The sequence below is a fragment of the Corvus moneduloides genome, chromosome 17 (assembly GCF_009650955.1).
Source record: "Corvus moneduloides isolate bCorMon1 chromosome 17, bCorMon1.pri, whole genome shotgun sequence".
NCBI classification, from domain to species: Eukaryota; Metazoa; Chordata; class Aves; order Passeriformes; family Corvidae; genus Corvus; species Corvus moneduloides.
The window spans coordinates 15,440,215-15,462,449 of NC_045492.1; the positions used below are offsets into that span (position 1 = coordinate 15,440,215).

Here is a 22,235-nt window from a genome sequence, read left to right on the forward strand (position 1 = left end):
GGGAGGAACAGACAGGGTGGGGGAAGCTCGGGGAGGCTCGTATGGGGCTGGGGCCCCCCCAGGGAACGAAACCCCCCCAAATGACAGAGGGAACCCCCAGTCTGAGCCCAGCCCCAAACCGAGAGGGACCTCCCCCATTCACATTCGCATTTCTGCCCCGGGGGGGGCCACAGGTTTTTAATGTAAAAACTCGTGTTAAACACTGCGGGGGGGCCCGAGGGGGGCGGCTGGTGGTGGGAGGGGCGGCGTTTTGGGGAGGGGGGGAGATGGGGAGGAACTGAGGCATTTGGGGGGGAGGAAATGGGACTGGGAGGGAAATGGGGGGGCTGGGGCGGCCCCCCCAGGGTTATCCAGACCAGCCAGATAGGAACCCCCGCGTCGAGTTGGGGCGGGGAGCAGAGGCCACGGGGGGGACACACGGGAGGGTCCCCAGGCATCCGGGGGGGCCCCCCCTTTTTCCCCCCCTCCCCACGGGGGGGGGGGGCTTTTTGGGGGGGGGGGGCTGCGGGTCTCGTGTCATCTGTGCAGAGATGTCGGGGGCGTGCACGGGGCCCCCCCGGCCCGGCCGAAGGCACCGCGGGGGGGGCGGGCCGGGCACGCGCGTGGGGTGGGATGGGGGGGGCCACACAAATGTTGGGGCGCACACACAAGTCCCAAGTGCGCATCTCGGGGCGGGGGAGCACGCGTGGGGGGTGGGGGCACACGCGAGTCCCGGGCGAGTGTCCTGCTTTTGGGGGCGGGGAGGCCACAGGTTTCCGGACACGCCACGCGCGTGAGTCCCTGTTGCGGGGGCGGCCCCTGTCGCGGTGACCGCACATGTCGGGGGTCCCCACGCGGATTTTTCGGGGGGAAAGATTTGCATACAGGTACCCCCAGGGCGGGGGGATGGGGGGGGGGGACACCTGGGGGAGTCCCAATGGCACCTGGTGGCACCCACGGGGGATCCCGAATGGGTCCGGGAGAGCACCCGGGCGAACTTGGGCGCTCCCAGGACGCCCCCCCACAAGAGCCGCCCGGGCTGCGTTTGGTCGCCCGGAACCACCCGGGGGAGCCGCCGAAGGGGGGTCCCGGGGGGGGTCCCAGTGAGTGCTGCCGAAGAAGGGTCCCAAGAGAGGGTCTGGGGGGGGGGGGGGTATTCCCATCGTCTCCCCGTTCACACCGTGCTCTCCAGCATCCAGTGGGTGCTGCCGAACGAGGGGCGCAGGGGGGGCCCCAAGGGGCTCCCCTCGGGCGCGTCCAGCCGCGGCAGGGACCCGTGGCGCCGGGGCCGCGCCCGCCGGGGGTAGCTGTGGCTGGGGAACAACCCCCGCGCCCCCCCTGCCGCGGGACCCCCGCCCGCGGGCGGGGGCAGCGGAGGCAGCGGGGGCAGCTCGGGGGTCTCGGCGGGCCGGGGACCGCCGTTGGTCTGCGAGCAGACGCTGGTGAGCGCGGGCGGGGGGCGCCGCGCCCCCGCCGCCTTCCAGCGCGCCGTGAGGATGAGGATAAAGACGAGCACGGAGGCGGCGATGGCGGCGCCGATGACGATGATGACGGTGCCCCCCAAGAAGTGGGGCCGGGGGGGCGCGGCGCAGCCCGGGGGGGCGGCGGCCGTGGCGAAGGAGACGCAGCCGAGCGAGCGGGGGGCGGCGGGGGGGTCCCCGACCACGCGCAGCGCGGACACGCAGAGCTCGTACAGGCGCCCGGGGGCCAAGTCCCGCAGCACGAAGGTGCGGCTGGAGGGGGGTAACAACCTGGGGAGGGGGCGAGGGGGAGTCGGGGGGGGCGAGACCCCGGCACTCCCCTTTCACCCCCCCGCAGGAAGCCGGAATCCCGCCCAGGACATTTCAAAGACACCAGAGACCCCCAGGATCCCCCAAGGATTTCCTCAATCCCTCCCCCAAACACCTCAAAGATTCTCCAGAGACAGAGACCCCCAGCACCCCCCGAGTGCCCCTAGGCCCCCCCCAGGGACCCCCCTGATGTCCAGAATTCCCTTGATATCCCCCACATCCCCTCAGAGGCACCCCAGGACCCCCCAATACACACCCGAACACCTTCCCCAGAAGCCTCCAAGACCCACAGAGCCTTCCCAAGACCCCCCGAGCCCCCCCCAGCACTGCCCCAAACCCACTTGAGCTCCCCCCGGAACCCCCAGGACCCCCCAGAGCCCCCCCAGACCACCCTGGAGCCCCACAGAACCTCCCAAGCCCCACCGGAACCTCCCAGAGACCCTTCCAAGGCCCGCCCCAAGGCCCCCCAGCCCCCCCGGGGACATACCCCCGGCCCCCACCTGTAGACGAGGGCGTCGTCGGCTGAGCTGTTGTACTGGATCTGCACCATGCGCACGCCGGGCACGTGGCGCTGTGGCAGCCACCGGATGCGCGCCGAGGACCCCGTCACCTCCGCTGCCACCACCCGCCGCTCCCCAGGCCCCCCCCAGGTGTCATTGCCGCCCGCCTGGGCCATATCCGAGGGGCCGGGCCCTGCCTCGGCAGCCGCGGCATCGCCATCCCCATCCCGTCCCCGCGGCACCGGCAGCGGCACCACCACAACGTCGACACGCGCGGCCGCCTCGCCCGCGGCGTTGGCGGCCACGCAGGTGAAGCCGCCGTGGTCCCTCAGCGTGGCCACGCGGAGCTCCAGGGAGCCGTCGGCGCCCACCAAGCGCCGGGAGCCGTTCTGCACCACACGCCCGTCGGGGCCCAGCCAGTGCAGCGCGGGCGGCGGGTCCCCGACGGCGGCGCAGCCCAGGCGCAGCGGCTGCCCCTCGGTGACCGCGGGTGGGTGCGCGGCCGCGGCGGTGACAGCGGGGGCCCGGCAGGTCAGCTCCTCCTCGGGCACGGCACCCAGCAGCCGCCCGGCCAGCGGCGCCGGTGTCGCGCAGGTCTCCAGGCGGCCCGGCTGGGCCACGCGGCGCAGCCACAGCAATTCGCAGTTGCAGTGCAGGGGGTTCCCCCCGGCCGCCAGCGCCGGCCCCGGCGGCCCCGGCACCGGCGGCAGCGCCCGCAGCCGGTTGGCCGTGAGGTCCAGCCTGGCCAGGCGCGGCAGCCGCGCCACGGCGCCGGCCGGCACCCGCTCCAGCAGGTTGTGGTCCAGCGTCAGCGTGGCCAGGCTGCCCATGGCGGCCACAGCGTCCCAGGGCAGCGCCGGGAGGTTGTTGTGCGACAGGTCTAGGTCCTCCACGGTGGCGGCGAAGGCGGCGAAGGCGGCAGCGTCGATGGCGGCCAGCTGGTTGTTGGCCAGGATGAGGTGGCGCAGGCTGGCCAGCCCGCGCAGCTGCGGCCCGCTCAGCGCCGGCAGCCGGTTCCCGTCCAGGTGCAGCGCCCGCAGCGCGCGCAGGTCGGCGAAGGCGCCGGGGGCGAGGCGGCGGAGCCCGTTCCGCGACAACGTCAGGTGCACCAGGCTGCTCATGTTGGCGAAGTCGGAGCGGCCCACGGCGCCGATGAAGTTGTCGGCCAGGCGCAGCTCCACGGCGCCGCGGTCCAGGCTGGGCGGCACCGCCAGCAGCCCCGTGCGGGCGCACAGCAGGGTCGGGCTGGGCGCGGCCGCGGGGCACAGGCAACGCGGGGGACACCGCGGCGACGGCGGCGACACCGGGACCCCCGCGCCGGACACGGCCCCCAGCACCACCAGCGGCACCAGCAGCTTCGCCATCCCCACGGCCGCGCCTGCAGGGGGGACAAGGGGGGGGTGGTGGAGCCCGACAGATCCAGAAAGATCCCAGCAGATCCCAGCACCGGGCCCCATGGGATCCCAACAGAAGCCGCCGTATCCCATCGGATGCTGTCAGACCCCACCAGATCCCAGCAGATCTCCCTGGATCCCATCCCGTCACCCGGGATCCCACTGACCACCGTGAGATCCTGCGTACCCCCGCGGGATTCCAGGGGATCCCAGGGATCCCATCGGATCCTGTTTGTCCCATGAGATCCCACAACACGCCGTGAGATCCCAGGAGATCCCAGTGATCCCAGTGAGATCCCAGTGATCCCAATGACCCCAGTGAGGTCCCAGTGACCCCAGTGATCCTGGTGAGCTCCCAGTGAGCTCCCAGTTGTCCCAGTGATCCCATTACCTCCTCTCAGGGCTCCATGTTGGTCCCGTCCGGGCGTCGCCGCGGGGCCTGTGAGGACAGGGGACAGGCCAATACGCACCAGTATGGACCAGTACAGATTGCATATCCATCAGTACAGACCACTATAGATCCATATTCACCAGTATAAACCAGTACAGACCAGTACAGATTCACATTCACCAGTATGGACCAGTCCAGACCAGTCAGGCAGCACACAGCCCAGTACGGTCCAGTACAGCCCCGCACTGCTCCACACATCCCAGTACAGCCAAATCCCAGTCCAGTCCAGCCCACTTCAGCCCAGTATCCCCTGTGCACACCCCACAGTGTCCATTCCAAGCTAAAGTGGCCCAGCACAGCCCAGTATGGCCCAGTAGGAGCCAGTACAGAGACAATCCAGGCTGCACAGCCCAGCAAGGACCAGTACAAACCAGTACAGGCCTGTAATATGGACCAGCACAGCCCATTATAAACCAATACAGCCCAGTATAGACCAGAATGATCCAGCACAACCCAGTAAGCCCTGGTATGGCCCACTGCAGCCTGGCATGGACCAGTATGGGAAAGCACAGCCCAGTATAGACCCAGACCAGACCAGTATTCTACAGCACCACCCAGTAAAGACTGGCATATTCCAGCATGGCCCAGTACATCCCAGCACAGCCCAGTACAGTCCAGTACAGCCCAGTACATCCCAGCATGGCCCACCATGGCCCAGTACATCCCAGCGTGGCCCAGCACACACCAGCGTGGCCCAGCACACACCAGCATGGCCCAGCACAGCCCAGTGTAACCCAGTACATCCCAGCATGGCCCAGTACAGCCCAGCGTGGCCCAGCACACACCAGCATGGCCCAGCACAGCCCAGTGTAACCCAGTACATCCCAGCATGGCCCAGTACAGCCCAGCGTGGCCCAGCACACACCAGCGTGGCCCAGCACACACCAGCATGGCCCAGCACAGCCCAGTGTAACCCAGTACATCCCAGCATGGCCCAGTACATCCCAGCGTGGCCCAGCACACACCAGCATGGCCCAGCATAGCCCAGTGTAACCCAGTACATCCCAGCATGGCCCAGCACAGCCCAGTATAACCCAGTACATCCCAGTACAGCCCAGCACAGCCCAGTATAACCCAGCACATCCCAGCATGGCCCAGCACAGCCCAGTATAACCCAGTATATCCCAGCATGGCCCAGCACAGCCCAGTATAACCCAGTACATCCCAGCATGGCCCAGGACAGCCCAGTATAACCCAGTACATCCCGGCATGGCCCAGTACAGCCCAGTATAACCCAGTACAACCCAGCATGGCCCAGCACATCCCAGCATGGCCCAGCACAGCCCAGCATAACCCAGTACATCCCAGCATGGCCCAGTACATCCCAGCATGGCCCAGTACAGCCCAGTATAACCCAGCACATCCCAGCATGGCCCAGGACGTCCCAGCATGGCCCAGCACAGCCCAGCATAACCCAGTACATCCCAGCATGGCCCAGTACATCCCAGCACAGCCCAAGAGCCCAGTGTGGCCCAGCACAGCCCAGTATGGCCCAGTACAGGCCAATGCAGACCCAGTACATCCCAGTACAGCCCAGTACAGCCCAGCCCATCCCAGCTCCCCCACCCTACCCGGCCATACCTGGGGGGGCTCAGCCCACGGACGCTCCCATCGCTGCTCCGGGGGGGGGGGCGGGGGGGCCGGGCCTCGCCCTACCGGGTGGGCATCGGGAGGGACACCGGGAATGGGGGGAGGAACCTGGAATGGGGGGGGAAACCGGGAATTGGGGCGGGGGGGGGCAGCGGGCCCGGCGGCACCGGGGATGGGGAGGAGCGATGGGGAGGGATGTCGGGAATCACCGGGATACCGGGATGGGATTGGGGGGGGGGGGGAAGAGGGGACCGGGATGGGGCGGGGGACACCTGGATGCGAACCGGGATGGGAACCGGGATGGAGGGAGCGGGAGGCGGGGATGGATCCGGGATGCGGGGATGGGAACGGGGATGGGAACCGGGATGCGCGGGGATGGATCCGGGGATGGATCCCGGGATGGATCCCGGGAGCCGCTGCCGGGCTGGCGGTGCCGGGGGTGCTGGGGGTGCCGGGGGTGCAGAGGGTCCCGGAGCAGCCCCGGAGCCGCCGCCCCGGAGAGGCCCCGGAGAGGCCGCGGCCGCCGCTCGGAGCCGCAGAACCGGCGGGGCGGGGCCGGGCGGGGCCGGGGCGGGGCCGGCGGGGCGGGGCCGCGGGACGGAGAGATGGACACGGGGACACGGACGGAGGAATGGACACAGGGATGGACACACGGACACAGGGATGTACCCAGGGACACACGGACAGACCCATGGGAGGACCCACGGACACAGAGATGGACACATGGACGGACCCACGGACGGACACACGGAGACACGGACGGACACATGGATGGACCCACAGACACACGGACAGAGACAGGGACACGCGGGCACAGGGACGGACACATGGACAGAGCCAGGGACACACGGATGGACACAGGGACAGACCCATGAACGCACCCACGGACGGACCCACGGACACGCGGCCCCTTCAGACCCCACCAGTCCGTGGGACCCCTCCCCGTGCCCCCCAGTTCTCCCCCAGCCCCTTTGTCCTGTCCCCCCAGACCCTCCCTGCCACCCCCCGGGCCCTTCCCATGGACAGACGGACACTCAGACAGGTGGACACATGGACACACGGACAGATGGACACACGGACACACATACACGGACACACGGGACACACGGACACATGGACACACGGACACACAGATACAGGGACACACGGGACACATGGACAGACGGACACACGGACACACAGACACACGGACAGATGGACACACGGACACACAGATACAGGGACACACGGGACACATGGACAGATGGACACACGGACACACAGACACAGGGACAGATGGACACACGGACACACAGATACAGGGACACACGGGACACATGGACAGATGGACACACGGACACACAGACACACGGACAGATGGACACACGGACACACAGATACAGGGACACACGGGACACATGGACAGATGGACACACGGACACAGACACACGGACAGATGGACACACGGACACACAGATACAGGGACACACGGGACACATGGACAGACGGACACACGGACACACAGACACACGGACAGATGGACACACGGACACACAGATACAGGGACACACGGGACACATGGACAGATGGACACACGGACACACAGACACACGGACAGATGGACACACGGACACACAGATACAGGGACACACGGGACACATGGACAGACGGACACACGGACACACAGACACACGGACAGATGGACACACGGACACACAGATACAGGGACACACGGGACACATGGACAGATGGACACACGGACACAGACACACGGACAGATGGACACACGGACAGATGGACACACGGACACACAGATACACAGACACACGGGACACATGGACAGATGGACACATGGACAGATGGACACACGGACACACAGATACACAGACACACGGACAGATGCACGCACACAAGGATGGACACATGGACAGAAGGGACACTGGAGACGCTGGGACGCGCCGGAGGAACGCTGGGGACACTGGGAGACAATGGAGGGACGCTGAAGACATTGGGGGGTACCGGCGCGCACTGGGGGTATTGTGACGCACTGGGACGGCACTGGGGGAACACTGGGGGACACTGGGGGGCACTGGGGGAACACTGGGTGGACACTGAGGCGCACTGAGGGAACACTGGGGGACGCTGGGGGGGCACTGGGGGGCACTGGGGGACGCTGGGGGACGCTGGGGCGCACTGAGGGAACACTGGGGGACACTGGGGGGGCACTGGGGGGCACTGGGGGACACTGAGGGGACACTGGAGGACACTGGGGGGCACTGGGGGACACTGGAGGGCACTGGGGGACACTGGGGGGCCACTGGGGGACACTGGGGCTCACTGGGGGGACACTGGAGGACACTGGGGGACACTGGGGGACACTGGGGGGCACTGGGGACACTGGGGGGCACTGGGGAGGGTCCGCGAGGCTCCCAGGCCCCGCCCCCGGCGCGGGCAGCGCGAGGCCTCGGGGCGTGGCCAGTGGAAGGGCGTGGCCTCTTGATTGACAGTTCAACGGAGGGGGCGTGTCCATCGCGAGGGGCGGGCCCAGCGCCGCGCACCCGAGGCCCCGCCCCCACCGCGCGCCCGCGCCCGCGCGGAGTCGTCCATTGGCCGCCGCGCGTGGTGGGCGTGGCCTCAGGGGCCCCCCTCCCGCCCCGCCCCGCCCCGCCCCGCCCTCCCATTGGCCCATTGGCGGCGGCGCCGTGACGCAGCGGCGCAGCGTGCGTGTCGTGCGCGCTGACGTTGCGCGGCGGCGGCGGCGGCGGTGGCGGCGGTGAGTGAGGGGCGGCCGCGACCCCCGGGACCCCCCGGGCCCGTGCGGATCCTGCCCGACACCCCCGGGACGGGACCCCTCACGCCCTCCAGGCCTCCCCCGGGCTCCCTGGGCCTTCCGTGGCCTTTCCCCGGCCCGGCCCCAGCGCCTGGAACCGGCCCCGGCCCCGCCGGGCCTGCGCCCCCTTCTCCCCCCCCCCGCGCTGAGAGGAGAACGGGGATGGGCGGGGGAGGGGGGAAGGGGCGTCCTGAGGGGGGCGGGGGAGCCCTGTCCCGGTGGGCGGACACCGAGGGGTCCCTGTGCCCGTGTGGGGTCCCTGCGATCGAGGGGGATCCCTGTGTTTGAGGGGGGGGTCCCTGGTCCTTTTTGGGGGTCCCTGTCACCATGAGGGGTCTTTGTACATTTTGACGGGGGCCCCTTGGGGACGGTCCCTGATCCCTTTTAGCGGTTCCTTGTCCCCTGGTGGAGGAGGGCCCCTGTCCCTGAGGGAGAGTCCTTGTTCTTCGTGGGGGTGAGGCCGTTTTGGGGGTCCTTGGTCCCTTTTGGGGGTCCCTGGTCCCTTTTAGGGATCCCTGTCCCCACAGGGGTGTCCCTGTCACCACGGGGTGGGGGTCCCTGCGGGAGCTGCCGCGCCCTGACCCCCCCGTCCCCTCTCTCCACAGGACCCTCCGGACCCTCCCCCGCGCTCCCAGCCCGGGGGGGCCCCTCGGCACCCCCCGTCCGCACCCCCCATGCGCTGCCCGGCCCGGGGGGGCCCCCCCGCCACGTGAGGGGGGGCAGGGCCGCCTCCCCTCTGCCCCCTGTCCCCGCTGTCCCCATCCCAGCCATGATGTTCCGGGACCAGGTGGGGATCGTGGCCGGCTGGTTCCGGGGCTGGAGCGAGTGCGAGCAGACGGTGGCACTGCTGGCGCTGCTCAAGCGCGTCACCCGCACCCAGGCGCGCTTCCTGCAGCTCTGCCTCGAGCACTCGCTGGCCGACTGCCCCGACATCCACTTGCTCGAGGCCGAGGCCAACAGCGCCGGTGAGGGGCCTGGGGGGCGGGGAGGGGCGTCCTCAAGGGGGTTACAGGTGGGTCTGGACGTCCTCATGGGATTCTGGGGGATTGGCTGGGGGGTTTTGGGGGTGTGGAGGGGGTTACGGGGGTTCTTGTGTCCCAGGGGTCCCCAGTTCCCGGCCCTGTGTGTCCCCTGTCCTGTTTGCCGTCTGTCAGCGGCCGCAGGAGCGGCTGAGGCTGCAGTGACCCTGCTGACCACGTGTGTGACCCTGTTTGTCCCTCTGTCCGCAGCTGCCATCTCGCAGTGGCCGCAGGAGCCGGCCGAAGCTGCGGTGGCCCTGCTGCTGGCCCACCTGCCGCTGCTGCAGCCGGGCAACGCAGCGGCCAAGGCCGAGTACATGAAGCGGCTGCAGAAGGTGCTGGCCGACGCCATCGAGAGCAACCGCTGCGTGGAGGAGTCGCGCCAGCTACTGTCCTACGCCCTCATCCACCCGGCCACCACGGCCGATGACCGCAGCGCGCTGGCCCTGTGGCTCGGACACCTGGAGGAGCGCCTGGCCCCGGCTGCACCCCCACCCCAGCGCCGGCCGCCGGCCCACGAATGGCCACCGGAGCCCCCCGAGCCCGGGGGGGGCAGCGGGAGCAGCAGCACGGCTGGAGGGGGGGCGTGGGCAGAGCAGCAGCACGGCCCGGGCACGGCCGCAGCGCCCCGGGAGAACGGACATCCCCCGTTCCAGCCCCCGGGAGGTACCGGGGGATAACGGGGGGAAAAGGGGGGAATGGGAGTAAAAAGGAGGGAAATGGGAGTAAAAAGGGGGGAAAAATGGGAGGAGAAAGTGGAAAGAAGGGGGTGGAATTGGGGAAAAAGAGGGGGGAATGGGGAAAAAAGTGGGGAGAAGGGTGGGAGGGGTGGAAGCAGCGGGGAGGGGGGACAGGAAGGGGTGGGTGAGGGTCAAATGAGGGGGAAGGGGCTGGGGGAGAGAGGGGAGGGCCAGAGGAACCCTGGAGGTCACTGGGGGTGGGGGTTTGGGAAAAGGGGTCGGGGGCGTCTTGGGGGACGTGGAGAGGGGGCTGGGGGGTCCCGCAGCCTGGGGCGGGGTCTCTGGTGTCCTCCTCACCCTGTCCCCCCTCTCCCCCCAGCCCTGCCGTGCCAGCTGCACCCCAGCCCCCTGAAGCGCTCGCTGGCCCTGGTGCCCGGCAGCCCCCAGCCTGGCCCAGGGGGTGACTGGGCGGGGTCGGGGGGGCCCGAGGACCCCCCCGCAGCCCCCCGGGGCCCCCCCCCGGCACCGTTCGGGGACCACGCACCGCTGTCCCCGCAGAGCAGCGTGGCCTCGTCGGGCAGCGAGCACACCGAGGAGCCTGGCGGGCGCAACTCCTTCCAGGAGGACGGCAGCGGCATGAAGGGTGGGCAGGAGGCTCTGGGGGGGCTCGGGGGGTTTCTGAGGGGCGTTGTCACCTCACGGCCCCCCCGTGCCCCCCCCAGATGTCCCCTCGTGGCTGAAGAGCCTGCGGCTGCACAAGTATGCGGCGCTGTTCGCGCAGATGAGCTACGAGGAGATGATGACGCTGACCGAGCACCACCTGGAGTCACAGGTGGGCACTGGGGGCACTCGGAGGGTGGTGGGACAGGACACCGGGGTCCCCGGGGCTGCAGGAGCGTCCTGTGGGCACAGGGGGGGCACTGGGAGGGCACTGGGCTGCTGTGGGAGGGTCCCCAGTGGTCCCTAGGGCATCTGAAGGGGGTCCGTGATGTCCCCAGTGTCACCAGGGCTACTGGGTATGGATTCTCAACATCCAGATCTTCCCGGGGGGTGTCCCCAACGTTCCCTGGAGGGGTGTGACACCCTCGCAAGCTGTATGACCCCCCCAGCGACGTGTGACACCTCTGTCCCCCCCAGAACGTCACCAAGGGCGCCCGGCACAAGATCGCTCTGAGCATCCAAAAGCTGCGGGAGCGGCAGAGCGTCCTCAGGGCACTGGAGAAGGTCTCTGGGGGCACTGGGAGGGCAGTGGGGAGGGATTTGGAGGGACTGGGAGGGGACTGGGAAGGGATTGGGAGGGCACTGGTGGGGACTGGGTGGGACCGGGAGGCACTGGGAGGGGACTGGGCTGGTGTGGGGCGTCCCCAGTATCCCAAGGGGGTCGCTGATGGATGGTTTGGGGTGGTTCCCAGTGTCCCCGGGGCTGGAGGGGGATGGTTCCCAGTGTCCCCAGTCTCCCTGGGCTGTGTCCCCGCTGTCCTGCTGGGGGGTGTCTGTGTCCCTGATGTGCCCTGGCCGTGTCCCCCCAGGACATCCTCGAGGGGGGCAATCTCTGGTCGGCGCTGCAGGAGCTGCAGCAGATCCTGGTCACCCCCATCAAGGCCTTCCGGCCCCCCCCGGCTGCGCCCCCTCCCCCCGGGCCCCCTGACGGGGCCCCCCCCGACGCCTTCGCGCCCCCCCCGGCCCCCCCCGGCCCCGACGCCGAGGCCCCCGCGGCGCCCGTCCCCGACGGGGACATCCCAGGGCAGTTCACGCGCGTCATGGGCAAGGGTGAGTCGGGGGGGATCCCGGGAGCCCCCTGACCCCCCCCTCAGGGGTGGGTTTGGAGTGGGCGTCCCCAGGTTTGGGAGGGGTCGGGGTCTGGGGAGAGGCCCTGGGGGTTTTTGTTGGGGGGGGGGTGCCCAGATTTGGGAGGGTTCAGGATTTGGGGAGGGGTCCCGTGTCATTTGAGGAAGGGTCCCAGGGTTTTTTGGGCTGAAGGTTCCAGAGTTCCAGAAGGGGTTCAGGGTTCTTGGGGGGGGGTCCTGGGGTTGTTTTGGGGGTGTCGTGTGTCGTCCCCACCCACAGTGTGGACCCAGCTCCCTGGGTGTCCCAGGGTTTTGGGGTGGGATTTGGGGCGGTTTTGGGGTGATTTTGGGGTTTTTTTGGGCCCCCTGACCCCCCCACAGTGTGCACCCAGCTCTTGGTGTCACGGCCGGACGAGGAGAACATCACCAGTTACCTCCAGCTGCTTGAGAAGTGCCTGAGCCATGAGGTACTCTTGGGGTGGGGGGGGTCCTGGGGGTCTCTGTCCCCCTTCCCCCGACCCCAGAGACCCCCTCGTGACCCCCCCGGGCCCCCCCCAGGCGTTCACAGAGACACAGAAGAAGCGGCTCCAGTCCTGGAAGCAGCAGGTGCTGAAGCTGCTCCGCGCCTTCCCCAAGAAGGGGCCCCTGGACGGCCCCCCCGGGTACCGGCCCCCCAAAAGGTACCTGGGGGGGTCCCCGTGCTGCTGGACCCCCCCGTGCTGCTGCACCTCCCCTGTGGCACTGCGACCCCCCCCTAAAAACCCACAGAACCCCATTTCCATCCCCCGTCTCCGATTCTGCCCAGGGTGGGGTTTAGGGGCTGCTTGGGACCCCCCCCTAAGGTGCTCCCCCCAGCCCAGTTTTGGGGGGTCTGACTGCTGCCCGTGTGTTCTGCACAACCCCCACTCTGGGGGGGCTCAGGGCATCACCCAACCCCCTGAAATTTGGGGAGATTTGGGGTGATTTGGGGGACTTTTCCCTCCAGGTGCCTTTTTTCTCTTCCCACCACAATTTGGGGGAGGGGTCAAAGGGGTCTCCATCCTCACTCCCCAGTTTGGGGGGGCTCTAAGCGGTCTCCCCCTCTCACTCCCCAATTTCCCTTTCTCCCCAATTTGGGGGGGGTCTCACCCATTCTGGGGGGTTTTGGGGGGCCTGATCCATTCTGGGGGGAGAGTGAGGGGTCTCAGCTCCCTCTGGGGGCGTTTTGGGGGTCCCAGCCCCCCCTGACGCCTGTGTTTCCCCCCTCAGCTGGGCCTTCGGCTCCAACTCTCTCCCCATAGCTGGCTCTGTGGGGGGGGGGGCGGCGGGGGGGGGGCCGCCCCTTCGCGATGCCCCCCCGGGCCCTGCCCCCCCCCCCCCCCCTGGGGCTGCTGGGACCCCCCGGGGGGGCCCCGGCCCCCAGACCCCCCCTCGGAGCCCCCCCCTTGGGCACGCAGGGACGGCAGGTGGGTCTGGGAGGGGGAATGGGAGGGGTTTGGGGGGAAATGGGGATTTTGGGGAGGATTTGGGCGGCAGATGAGGATTTTGGGGAGGTTTGGGGGAGGATTTTGGGGGGGGGAGATGAGGCTTTGTGGGGAGGACTATGGGAGATGTTTTGGGGGAGAGATGAGGGTTTTTGGGAGGTTTTGGAGGAAGATTCTGGGGTGTATTTTGGGGAGGTTTGGAGGAGAATTTGGGGGAAGGATTTTAGGGGGGAGATGAGGATCTGGGGGAGAATTTGGGGGGGAATTTTTGAGTTTTATTTGGGGGGGGAGGGGGGGCACATCCACCTGTCCCTGCTCAGTTTTATTGGGGTCGGGAGTCTCTCTCTGCCCCTGGAGACCCTTTTGGGGGGGCTCCCCCCACCCTGGGAGTGCTGCCCCCCCCCGTGACCCCCTTGTTGTGCCCCCAGAGCCTTTGGTTTGGGGCCGGGGGGGGCCCGGGGGCGTCCCCCGGGAGCCGCGGGGCCGTGCAGAGAACGCACTCGCTGCCCGTGCACAGCTCAGCCCTGCTCGCCTTCCCCCAGGGTAGGGAGCCCGGAACTGGGCGGGGGGGCCCCGAAAGGGGGGAGGGGGGCCCAAAAATGGGGGGAGTGGCGTCTGAAAAAATGACAAAAAAGCCCAAAAAACAGAGAGTGAGCCCCAAAAATGGGGGGAAACTTCTGGTGTTGATCTCTGTGGGGTGGGGTTGGGTTGGGGGGGGGGGGGGGGATGGGGTGGGGAGCACCCCAAAAATGGGGAGGGGGACCCAAGAAGGGTGGAGACCCAAAAATGGGGAGAGAGGCTCTAAAACTTGGGGGGGGGGGGGGGGGGAGGGAATCCCAAAAACGGGGAGAGTCCAAAATGAAGTGGGTGGGGGGAACCACGACCCTCGGGACCGGGGACAAACTCCGGGGGGGGTGGGGGGAGATTTTGGGGCCACCCCCGACCCTTTTTTTGTCCTCCCCCCCCCCCTCCCAGAGTGCCCCCCCCCCGGGACGGACCTGGAGATCAACCCCACGCTGGAGTCGCTGTGTCTGAGCATGACCGAGCACGCGCTGGGGGGTACGGGGGGGACACGGGGGGGGGACACGGGGGGGGGGGCCAGGGGGCGATAGGGACACCGGGGGGGGGGGATGAGGGGGACAAGGTGGGCTGGGGAAACGGGGAAGGGCAGGAATTTGAGGGGGGGGGCACAAGATGGGGAGGGGATGGGGGGGGAGGAATTTGGGGGTTCCCCGATGTGGAGGGGGGGGGCACAGAGGGGTCTCAGTGGATTTTGGGGACCCTCTGACCCCTCCCATGTCCCCCCCCACAGACGGGACAGACAAAACCTCCACCATCTGATGGCGCCACTGCCCCCTCCCCAAGCCGGGGGGGCACATCTTTAACCCCCCCTCTTGCTCCAAACCCCCCTGGGGGGGTCCCCAAAACACCTGGGGGGGGTGAACACCCACCCCCCACTGCCCGCGGGGTTTTGGGGGGTCCCCGGTGAGAGAGGGGCCCCCCCAGGCCGATGACCTCGCGGGGGGGTTGGGGGGGGGGCCATGACACTACAGGCGGGGCTTTTTTTTTGGGGGGGGTGGGAAGCGGTGGGGGGGTTGCGTTTCCTCATTTTTAAAAATCCCAGGATTTGGGGGATTTGCGGATTTTATTTCATTGGTTTTTTTTTACTTTTTTTTTTTTTTCTTTTTATGCCTCGTTATTATTATTATATTATTATTAATTAATTATTTCTGTCCTGGCCCCCGCGGGGGGGGGGGACGGGGGACACCCCCACCCCAAATTTAGGTACAACACCGGGCCCCCCCCTCGGTACAGCCCCTCCCCCACCCACCCCTCCCCCCGCCCCCCCTCCACCCCCCCCCTTTGTAGCGCCGCGGCCCTGAAATAGAGACAAAAATCGTTATTTTAGATACATTTTATTATGAATCCTTTTGTTATGATATGGCTGGTAACCATTGACCTTATTAAACACAAAAACCGCCCCGAGACGCTGCTTTTTTGCCCCAAAATGGGGCTGGGAGGGGCAGGGGGGGAAATTGGGGTGGGATTTTGGGGTTGGGGAGGGGAGATCACCCCCTCCTCACTCGCTGGAGGATTCGGAGCCATCGCTGGGACTTTCCTCCTCCTCCTCTTCCTCCTCTTCCTCCTCCTCCTCCTCGCTGGGGGTGAGTTGAGGACTGCGGGGTGCTGGGCCCCCCCCCTCGCTGCCTTCCTCCTCTTCTTCCTCCTCCTCCTCCTCCTCTTCCTCCTCCTCTTCTTCCTCATCGTTGTCGCTGCCGAAAATCTCCTCCTGGTCCCGAGCGGCCCGAGCAGCGTCGCTGCCTCCCCGGCGGCCACCCCGGGCACCTTCAGCCTCCTCCTCTTCCTCCTCCTCCTCCTCCTCCTCCTCCTCCTCACTGCGGGCGGAGCCCCCCCCGCGCTCCGAGCCCGACCCGGAGCCTTCGTCCTCGTCGCTCTCGCTGCCCTTGTCCCGCTCCTCGTCTGCTTGGAGGGGTGCGGGGGGGTCCTCAGTGGGCTGAACCCCCCCCCAAAATGGGGGAGGGAATTTGGGGGGTTGGGAAATACGGGAATTTGGGGAGGGGGGATTTTAGGTGGGAAATGGGGGGATTTAGGGCCCCTCCCTGAACCTGATCCTGGCGTTTCCTTCTCCGCCTCCATCTCCTCCTCCTCCTCCTCCTCGGGCTCATGGTTCTCCAGCTGCGCCCGCCGGGCCTCCTGTGGAGGGAGGGAGAGTCGGGGGGGGGTCCCGGGGGGGTTCTGGCAGTCAGGACCCCTCCCCAAATCCCACCTGGGCCTCGAGCTCCTTCTCGTTCATGTCCCGGTGCTTGACCACCAGCACGGCGTTGGTGCCCGACTGGACCCCGGCGCGCGCACGGCGCTTGCTCAGCCGGACCCTGGGGGGGACAGGAGGGGAAGGGACACCCGGGGACACCCTGGGACCCTCAGGGACACCCTCAGGGGTACCCCCAGGATGCCCCCCCAGACCCCTGGGACACTCCCACAAACATCCCTGGGACCCCCAAAGGAACTTCCCAAACCCCTCCGGAACCCCCCCCGACCCCCAGGGGCATCCTCAGGACCCCAAGGACACCTCACGATCCCTCCCAACACCCAACCAGTGCCCCCAATACTGACTGGAAAATCTCCCAGCGCCCCCAGCAGTGACTTGGGGGAGCTCCCAGTGCCCCCCAGTCCCTCCCAGCGCCCCTAGTCCCGACCTGGACCGGCTCCCAGTGCCCCCCAGCCCCACCTGGTCTCCAGCTCGTTGTAGTAGACGCCGTCGCCCTCGCGGAAGATGAAGAAATAATTCTCCTCGTAGCCCTTGCTGGCCTTGTTCTTCACGTTCCAGTTGTACTCCCGGGCGATCTTGTAGTCATACCTGGGGGAGGCAGCGGGGGGGGCTTGGGGAGGGGCTGGGGGACCCCCCCAAAAACTCCCCCAAATCCCAGTTTTCCCCCCCAAAACCTCACAGAATTTTCAGGGCGTTGAGTTTGTTCTTCACAAAAATTTGGGACCCCAAACTCCCCCCAAAGCCCACCCACAGTCCCCAAAGCCCCCGCAGGGGCCAGAGGGGAACCTCCAACCCCAGAGATGCCCCCCAACCTCAAGGACCCCCCCAAAGCCCCATTTCTTCCCCAAATCCAGGAATTTATTGAATATTCTTGATTTCCCATGAAATTCCAGAACCCCAACCGACCTTTAAACCACCCCAATTTTTTTTTTAGGATTCCCTCCAAGTTTTAGGGACTCCCCCAGGATTTTGGAGACCCCCCTTACACATCCTCGGGGGCGTAATCCACATCCTCCTCCTGGTCCCGCTTCCGCTTCCGCAGCGTTTCCTCCACAGGGAGGAAATAGGCCACAAACTGGTTCCCCTCCTCGTCCATCATCCCCCTGTGGGGACGGGGTCAGGGGGGTCAGGGGAGGATTTGGGGTCACCAGAGGGGGTTTGGGGTCCCCAAGGGGGGTTTGGGGTCACCAGGACCTGATCATGGCCTGGGACATCATTTCGAGAGCTGCCGCCCCCGACGTGTCCTTGGGGGCCGGGTCCGAGTCAAAAATCACTTGGGCACAGGGGTTGATCCACATCTAGGGAGAAGTGAGGGAAAAACGGGGAAAATGGTGAAAAAGTAAAGAAAAAAATGGGGGTTTGGGTGGGAAAACTGGAGGAGGAAGAGAATGGGGGAGTGGGAAAAAAAATGGGGGACAGAAGGGGAGAAATAGTGAGGGAAAAAGGGGATTTGAGAAGGGGAAAAACGGGAGTTTGGGGGGGAAAACTGGATTTTGGAGGGGAAAAAGGGACGGGGGAGTCCCTGAACTCCCCCCTCACCTTGAAGTCAGGGAACACAGGCATCACCTCCAGGGGGGTCACCCGGGGTTTGCTGTAGTGCTGCGTGATCTGGGGGGGCAAAGGGGGCTCAGGGACCCCCCCACGACCTCCTTGAAGTGCCCAGAATCAGCCCCACAAAAACAGCCCCAAAATCACCCCCCAGAAACACCAAAACCCTCCCCAAATGACCCCCAAAATGACCCCAAACCCAGCCCACAAACGGCCCAAAAAAACCCCAAAATCACCCCCGAAATGACTGCAAACTTCCCAGAATCAGCCCTGAAACTCCCCCCAAACTCAGCCCCCAAACACACCCTGAAAGCCCCCTCCCAAAACCCCCCCATCAAAAACCCCAGACCAAAAACCCCAAATCCTCCCTAAAAACCCCAAACCCCGACCGCTTTCTGGGCATCCTCGAAAGTTTTCTCGATGGCTGCGATCTGGCTGTCCCTGTCCTTGTAGATCTCTTCCTCTGTGAACTGCTGCTTCACCGACACACCAATCCTGCCAATCACCCCAAAATCACCCCAGAATCACCCCAAAACCACCCCAAACCACACCCAAAAATCACCCCCAAAATTAACCCAAACCACCCCCGTAATCAGCCACCCAATCACCCTCAAAACCACCCTAAAACCACCCCAAACCACACCCCAAAATCACCCAAAGCATCACCCCCAATCACCCTCAAAATCACCCCAAAATCACCCCAAACCACACCCCAAAATCACTCAAAGCATCACCCCCAAACACCCCAAAACCACCCCTTAAAACCACCCCCAAAATTACCCCAAAATCTCCTAAACCCCACCCACAAAACCACCCAAAACCACTCACCCCCAACCGCTCTCCGTGGCCATCCCCAGACCCCAAACCCCACAGAAACCCCCCAAAAACCCCAAAAAAGCCCCGGAGCACTCACTTGACCTCGGGCTTCTCGTTGGACACCCCGTAGCGGTTGAACTCGGTGGAGATGTACTCGGTCTTTCGCATCCAGGGCACCACCTTGGCGTGCTGCTGTGACCTGCCCGGCCCCATGTGGGTTGGGGACCCCCAGTCACCCCAAATCCCACCCGAAACCACCCCCAAAACACTCCCTAAATCACCCTCAAAACCACCGCAAAATCACCCCCGAAACACTGCCGAAATCACCCTCAAAACTGCCACCAAATCACCCCAGAATGCCCCCCCAAAACACTCCCAAAATCACCCTGAAATCACCCCAAAATACTCAGCAAATCATCCTCAATATCGCCCCAAAATCACCCCAAAATGCCTCCAAAAATCACCCTCAAAATGACCCCAAACCACACCCCAGAATCCCTCCAAAAATCACCCCCAAAATGACCCCAAAATCACTCCAAAGCACCCCTGGGGCTCTGTGGGGTTGGGGAAGCCCCGGGCGGGGTTTGGGGTGGTTTTGGGGGTGATTTTGGGGTTTTACCTCTTGGAGCTCGTTGGAGCCTGGATCTCTTCCTCCAGCAGCTTCTCATCCGCAGGGTCCAGCAGCACTGGGGGAATTAGGGAAAAAACACCCAGAATTGGGGTCGCCCCACGAGATTTGAGGCCACCCCACAGGATTTGGGAGGGCTCGTGGGTGATCTGGAGAAAACCCCAAAAATTGCCCTCGCCAGGGAACCAACCCCGAGTTTGGAGAAGACTCAGGGAAGATTCGGGGGGAATTTGGGGCAATTCTGGGGAGGTTTGAGGTGGTTTTGGGGTGATCTTGGGTTGACTTGGGGGTGGTTTTGAGGGGTGATTTTGGAGAGGTTTGGGGATAATTCTCAGGGTGTTTCGGGGCGGTTTTGGGGTGATTTTGGAGAGATTTGGGGATAATTCTCAGGGTGTTTCGGGGCGGCTTTGGGGTGATTTTGGAGAGGTTTGGGGATAATTCTCAGGGTGTTTTGGGGTGATTTTGGGGTCCCACCCCGCACACACCCCCAGGGTCGATCCGGTACGTGTCGGGGTTGATGAGGTCGATGGTGACGCCCAGGTCCGGCTCGGTCAGGAGGTCGTGCTTGTGCTGCTTCTCCAGGGACGTTGCCTTGTACTGCACGAACCTGGCGGGCCGGAACCACCCCAAAAGCACCCAAAATCAGCCCAAAAACGCCCCAGTGTCAGCGCCAAAGCCCCCCAAAAACAGCCCCAAAACCCACCCAAAATCAGCTCAAAAACCCACCCGAATCAGTGCCAAAATCCCTTAATATCGCCCAAAACCGCATCAAAATCAGCCCCAAACCACCCCAAAGTCACCCCAAATCCCTCCTGCAGCCCCTCCCGTGCTCAGAGCGGGGCTCGGGGGCTGTGGCCGAGACCCCTCAGGACCCCCCCCCGCAATTTCCGCCCCCAGACCTGCTCTGGTCGAAGGGGTACGTGATGAACTTCGGGTCGAAAGGGATGTCCGGGAGGCTGTTGCAGAACTTGACCCGGCAAACGACCCCGGACCTGAGGCAAAGGGGGGGGTCAGGGGTCCCCCAAACCGCGGGGGTCCCAAAAACCCCGAAATTACCCCAAAAACGGGGCGGGGACCCCTTAAAAGCCTCTCCCCCCCTACTCACCTCTCGGGGAGGGTCCGGTGCGAGCTGGGCCTGCGGGGAGGGGGGGGCGCGTCATGACGTCACCGGGGACCCCCCGAACACTTCCGTGACGTCACGGGGGACCCCGTTATTCGCACCCCGCCGCCTCCCGCCGCGGGGGTGACGTAACGGCGGAATCCCCCCCCACCCCCACCCTCGCGGGAGGCCCCCCCCGCTCGGCGTGACGCGTTGTGACGCCACGGCGGTGACGTCACGGCCATTACCGGTGGCCCGGCTCGTCGCGCTGCGCCTGCGTCTGGATGGTGGGCGCCATGGCGGGCGGCTCCTTCCCGGTGTGCGCGTCGCCTCCTGAGAGCGTCACTTCCTGTGCGCGCCGGAAGCCGCCGGCAACATGGCGGCACCGCCGCCGCCTCCGGCTGGGCCGGGCCCGGGGCCTCCCTCAGCGCCCGCGGGGCCGGGGCCGGCGGCGGGGCCCGGAGCGGGGCCGGGGCCGCCCCCGGGGGCCGCGCAGGGCCCCGCGCTGCCCGCGCAGGCGGCGGCGGCGCAGGCGCAGGATTTTGATCCCGTGCAGCGCTTCCGGCTGCTGCTGCCGCAGCTGAAGGAGAGCCTGCAGGTGCGGGGGTGCCGCCGGGAACGGGCGGGGGGGCGCGGGGCGGGGCTGTGCTCTCACGCTATAATGTGCCTTCAGCACCGGGTGGGCGTGGTTTGTCGCCGAGTGGGCGTGGCCTGCTGGGGGGGCGTGCCTCTGCGAGGGGGGGGGCCCCCGGAATTTTGGGGGTCCCTGGGCCGGGGTCTCAGGACGTGCCCACCCCCTTGTCGCGCTCATTTCCCACTGCCGGGGGGCACTGCGGGGGCTGTGGCCACCCCCCTCCGCGTCCCCCTGGCCCCCGTGTCCCGCAGACCCTGATGAAGGTGGCAGCTCAGAACCTGGTGCAGAACTCCAGCATCGACAATGGGCAGTGAGTGACCGTCCCCGCGCCCCCCCGTCCCTCCCAGTGCCCCCAGTCCCTCCCAGTCTCACCAGTTCCTCGCAGGAAGAGCGCAGATGGGGCCCTGCAGCGCTTTGACAAGAGCCTGGAGGAGTTCTACGCCCTGTGTGACCAGCTGGAGCTGTGCCTGGTGAGGGACCCTCCAAACAGTCCCTCAACCCCTCCAAATTCACCCCAAATGCCCCTCTCGGCCCTCCCAAACACCCCCAAATCCCCTGAGAACCCTCCCAAATCCCTTCAAAATCCCTTCAAAGCCCTCCCAGGTGACCCCCAGTGTCCCCCGCAGCGCCTGGCCCACGAGTGCCTCTCGCAGAGCTTCGACAGCGCCAAGCACGCCCCGGCCCTGGTGCCCGCAGCCCCCAAGGGCGAGGGGGGGCCCGGGGCCGAGACCCTGCCCTACACCCAGTACCTGCCGCTGATCAAGGCGCAGATCGCGGGCGCCAAGGACATCCACAACGCGCTGCTCGAGGGCACCAACAAGATCACGGGCAAGCTGCCCCCGCCGGGGGGGCCCTGACGGGGTTTGGGGTGGGGCGAGACCCCCCAGGAGCCCCCCCGAAAGCGCTGCTGGGCGGGGTGGGTGTTGGTTCAGGGGAGGGGTGGTGGGAGAGCGGGGAATGAGGCGGGGCTTGGGGTGGGTTTGGGGTCTGGCCCCCCTTTCCTGGTGGGGGTTGGTTTTGGAGGGCTCTGGGGGGGTCTTGGGACCCCCGATCCCCTCCCGGGGGGCTGGAGGGAGGTCTGGGGTGTGGTGCCAGCGGCGCATTTTGAGGGTGACCCGCCCCCCTCAAGCGAGGCGGATCACTGGGGAGGGGAGTGGGGGGTGTTGGATTTCCAAGTTTTGGGGTGAAATATTTGATTTTTGGTAAATAAACCAGTGTTTTGTGATATCGGCTCTTCAGTTTTTCTGTGCGTGACGT

General features: G+C 66.3%; 4 protein-coding genes across 4 annotated transcripts; 2 read left to right on the forward strand and 2 right to left on the reverse strand.

Moving 5' to 3' along the window:
- Nucleotides 1-143: 143 nt before the first annotated feature.
- On the reverse strand, nt 144-5,804 carry LRFN1 (leucine rich repeat and fibronectin type III domain containing 1). The gene is made up of 4 exons (XM_032126989.1): nt 5,696-5,804; nt 4,055-4,102; nt 2,270-3,647; nt 144-1,730 (listed from the first exon to the last, which is right to left on the reverse strand). Exons 3-4 carry the CDS (start codon nt 3,631-3,633, stop codon nt 1,154-1,156), a joined length of 1,941 nt encoding a protein of 646 aa, XP_031982880.1. The 5' UTR covers nt 3,634-3,647; nt 4,055-4,102; nt 5,696-5,804; the 3' UTR covers nt 144-1,153.
- Nucleotides 5,805-8,860: 3,056 nt separating this feature from the next.
- SAMD4B (sterile alpha motif domain containing 4B) lies at nt 8,861-14,937 on the forward strand. Its single transcript, XM_032126988.1, is given in 13 exon segments — nt 8,861-9,478; nt 9,743-10,198; nt 10,592-10,855; nt 10,935-11,044; nt 11,350-11,436; nt 11,742-11,982; nt 12,381-12,466; nt 12,558-12,679; nt 13,248-13,301; nt 13,303-13,444; nt 13,891-14,005; nt 14,438-14,521; nt 14,775-14,937. Coding segments are annotated over 13 exon segments (1,986 nt in total). The 5' UTR covers nt 8,861-9,282; the 3' UTR covers nt 14,804-14,937.
- Nucleotides 14,938-15,361: 424 nt separating this feature from the next.
- PAF1 (PAF1 homolog, Paf1/RNA polymerase II complex component) lies at nt 15,362-20,748 on the reverse strand. Its single transcript, XM_032126955.1, has 14 exons — nt 20,593-20,748; nt 20,351-20,380; nt 20,145-20,237; nt 19,731-19,852; nt 19,237-19,303; nt 18,715-18,816; nt 18,191-18,296; nt 17,793-17,861; nt 17,448-17,551; nt 17,240-17,356; nt 16,713-16,841; nt 16,251-16,356; nt 16,090-16,177; nt 15,362-15,943 (listed from the first exon to the last, which is right to left on the reverse strand). Exons 1-14 carry the CDS (start codon nt 20,640-20,642, stop codon nt 15,543-15,545), a joined length of 1,584 nt encoding a protein of 527 aa, XP_031982846.1. The 5' UTR covers nt 20,643-20,748; the 3' UTR covers nt 15,362-15,542.
- Nucleotides 20,706-22,203, forward strand: MED29 (mediator complex subunit 29). The gene is made up of 4 exons (XM_032126956.1): nt 20,706-20,942; nt 21,230-21,288; nt 21,364-21,448; nt 21,605-22,203. The coding sequence occupies exons 1-4, from the start codon at nt 20,721-20,723 to the stop codon at nt 21,833-21,835; spliced, it is 597 nt and encodes a 198-aa protein (XP_031982847.1). The 5' UTR covers nt 20,706-20,720; the 3' UTR covers nt 21,836-22,203.
- The last annotated feature ends 32 nt before the right edge of the window (nt 22,204-22,235 follow it).

Bases quoted from the DNA above. Each gene is read 5' to 3' on its own strand.
- LRFN1 (XM_032126989.1), bottom strand. From the start codon at position 3,633: ATGGCGAAGCTGCTGGTGCCGCTGGTGGTGCTGGGGGCCGTGTCCGGC. The intron at 1,731-2,269 runs GTGGGGGCCGGG...CCCCCTCCCCAG, and splicing joins GACGACGCCCTCGTCTACAG to GTTGTTACCCCCCTCCAGCC.
- PAF1 (XM_032126955.1), bottom strand. From the start codon at position 20,642: ATGGCGCCCACCATCCAGACGCAGGCGCAGCGCGACGAGCCGGGCCAC. The intron at 19,853-20,144 runs GTCTGGGGGCGG...CCGGCCCGCCAG, and splicing joins TACCCCTTCGACCAGAGCAG to GTTCGTGCAGTACAAGGCAA. The intron at 17,862-18,190 runs GTCGGGGTTTGG...TTGCCCCCCCAG, and splicing joins TCGAGGATGCCCAGAAAGCG to ATCACGCAGCACTACAGCAA.
- MED29 (XM_032126956.1), top strand. From the start codon at position 20,721: ATGGCGGCACCGCCGCCGCCTCCGGCTGGGCCGGGCCCGGGGCCTCCC. The intron at 20,943-21,229 runs GTGCGGGGGTGC...CGTGTCCCGCAG, and splicing joins AGCTGAAGGAGAGCCTGCAG to ACCCTGATGAAGGTGGCAGC. The intron at 21,289-21,363 runs GTGAGTGACCGT...AGTTCCTCGCAG, and splicing joins TCCAGCATCGACAATGGGCA to GAAGAGCGCAGATGGGGCCC.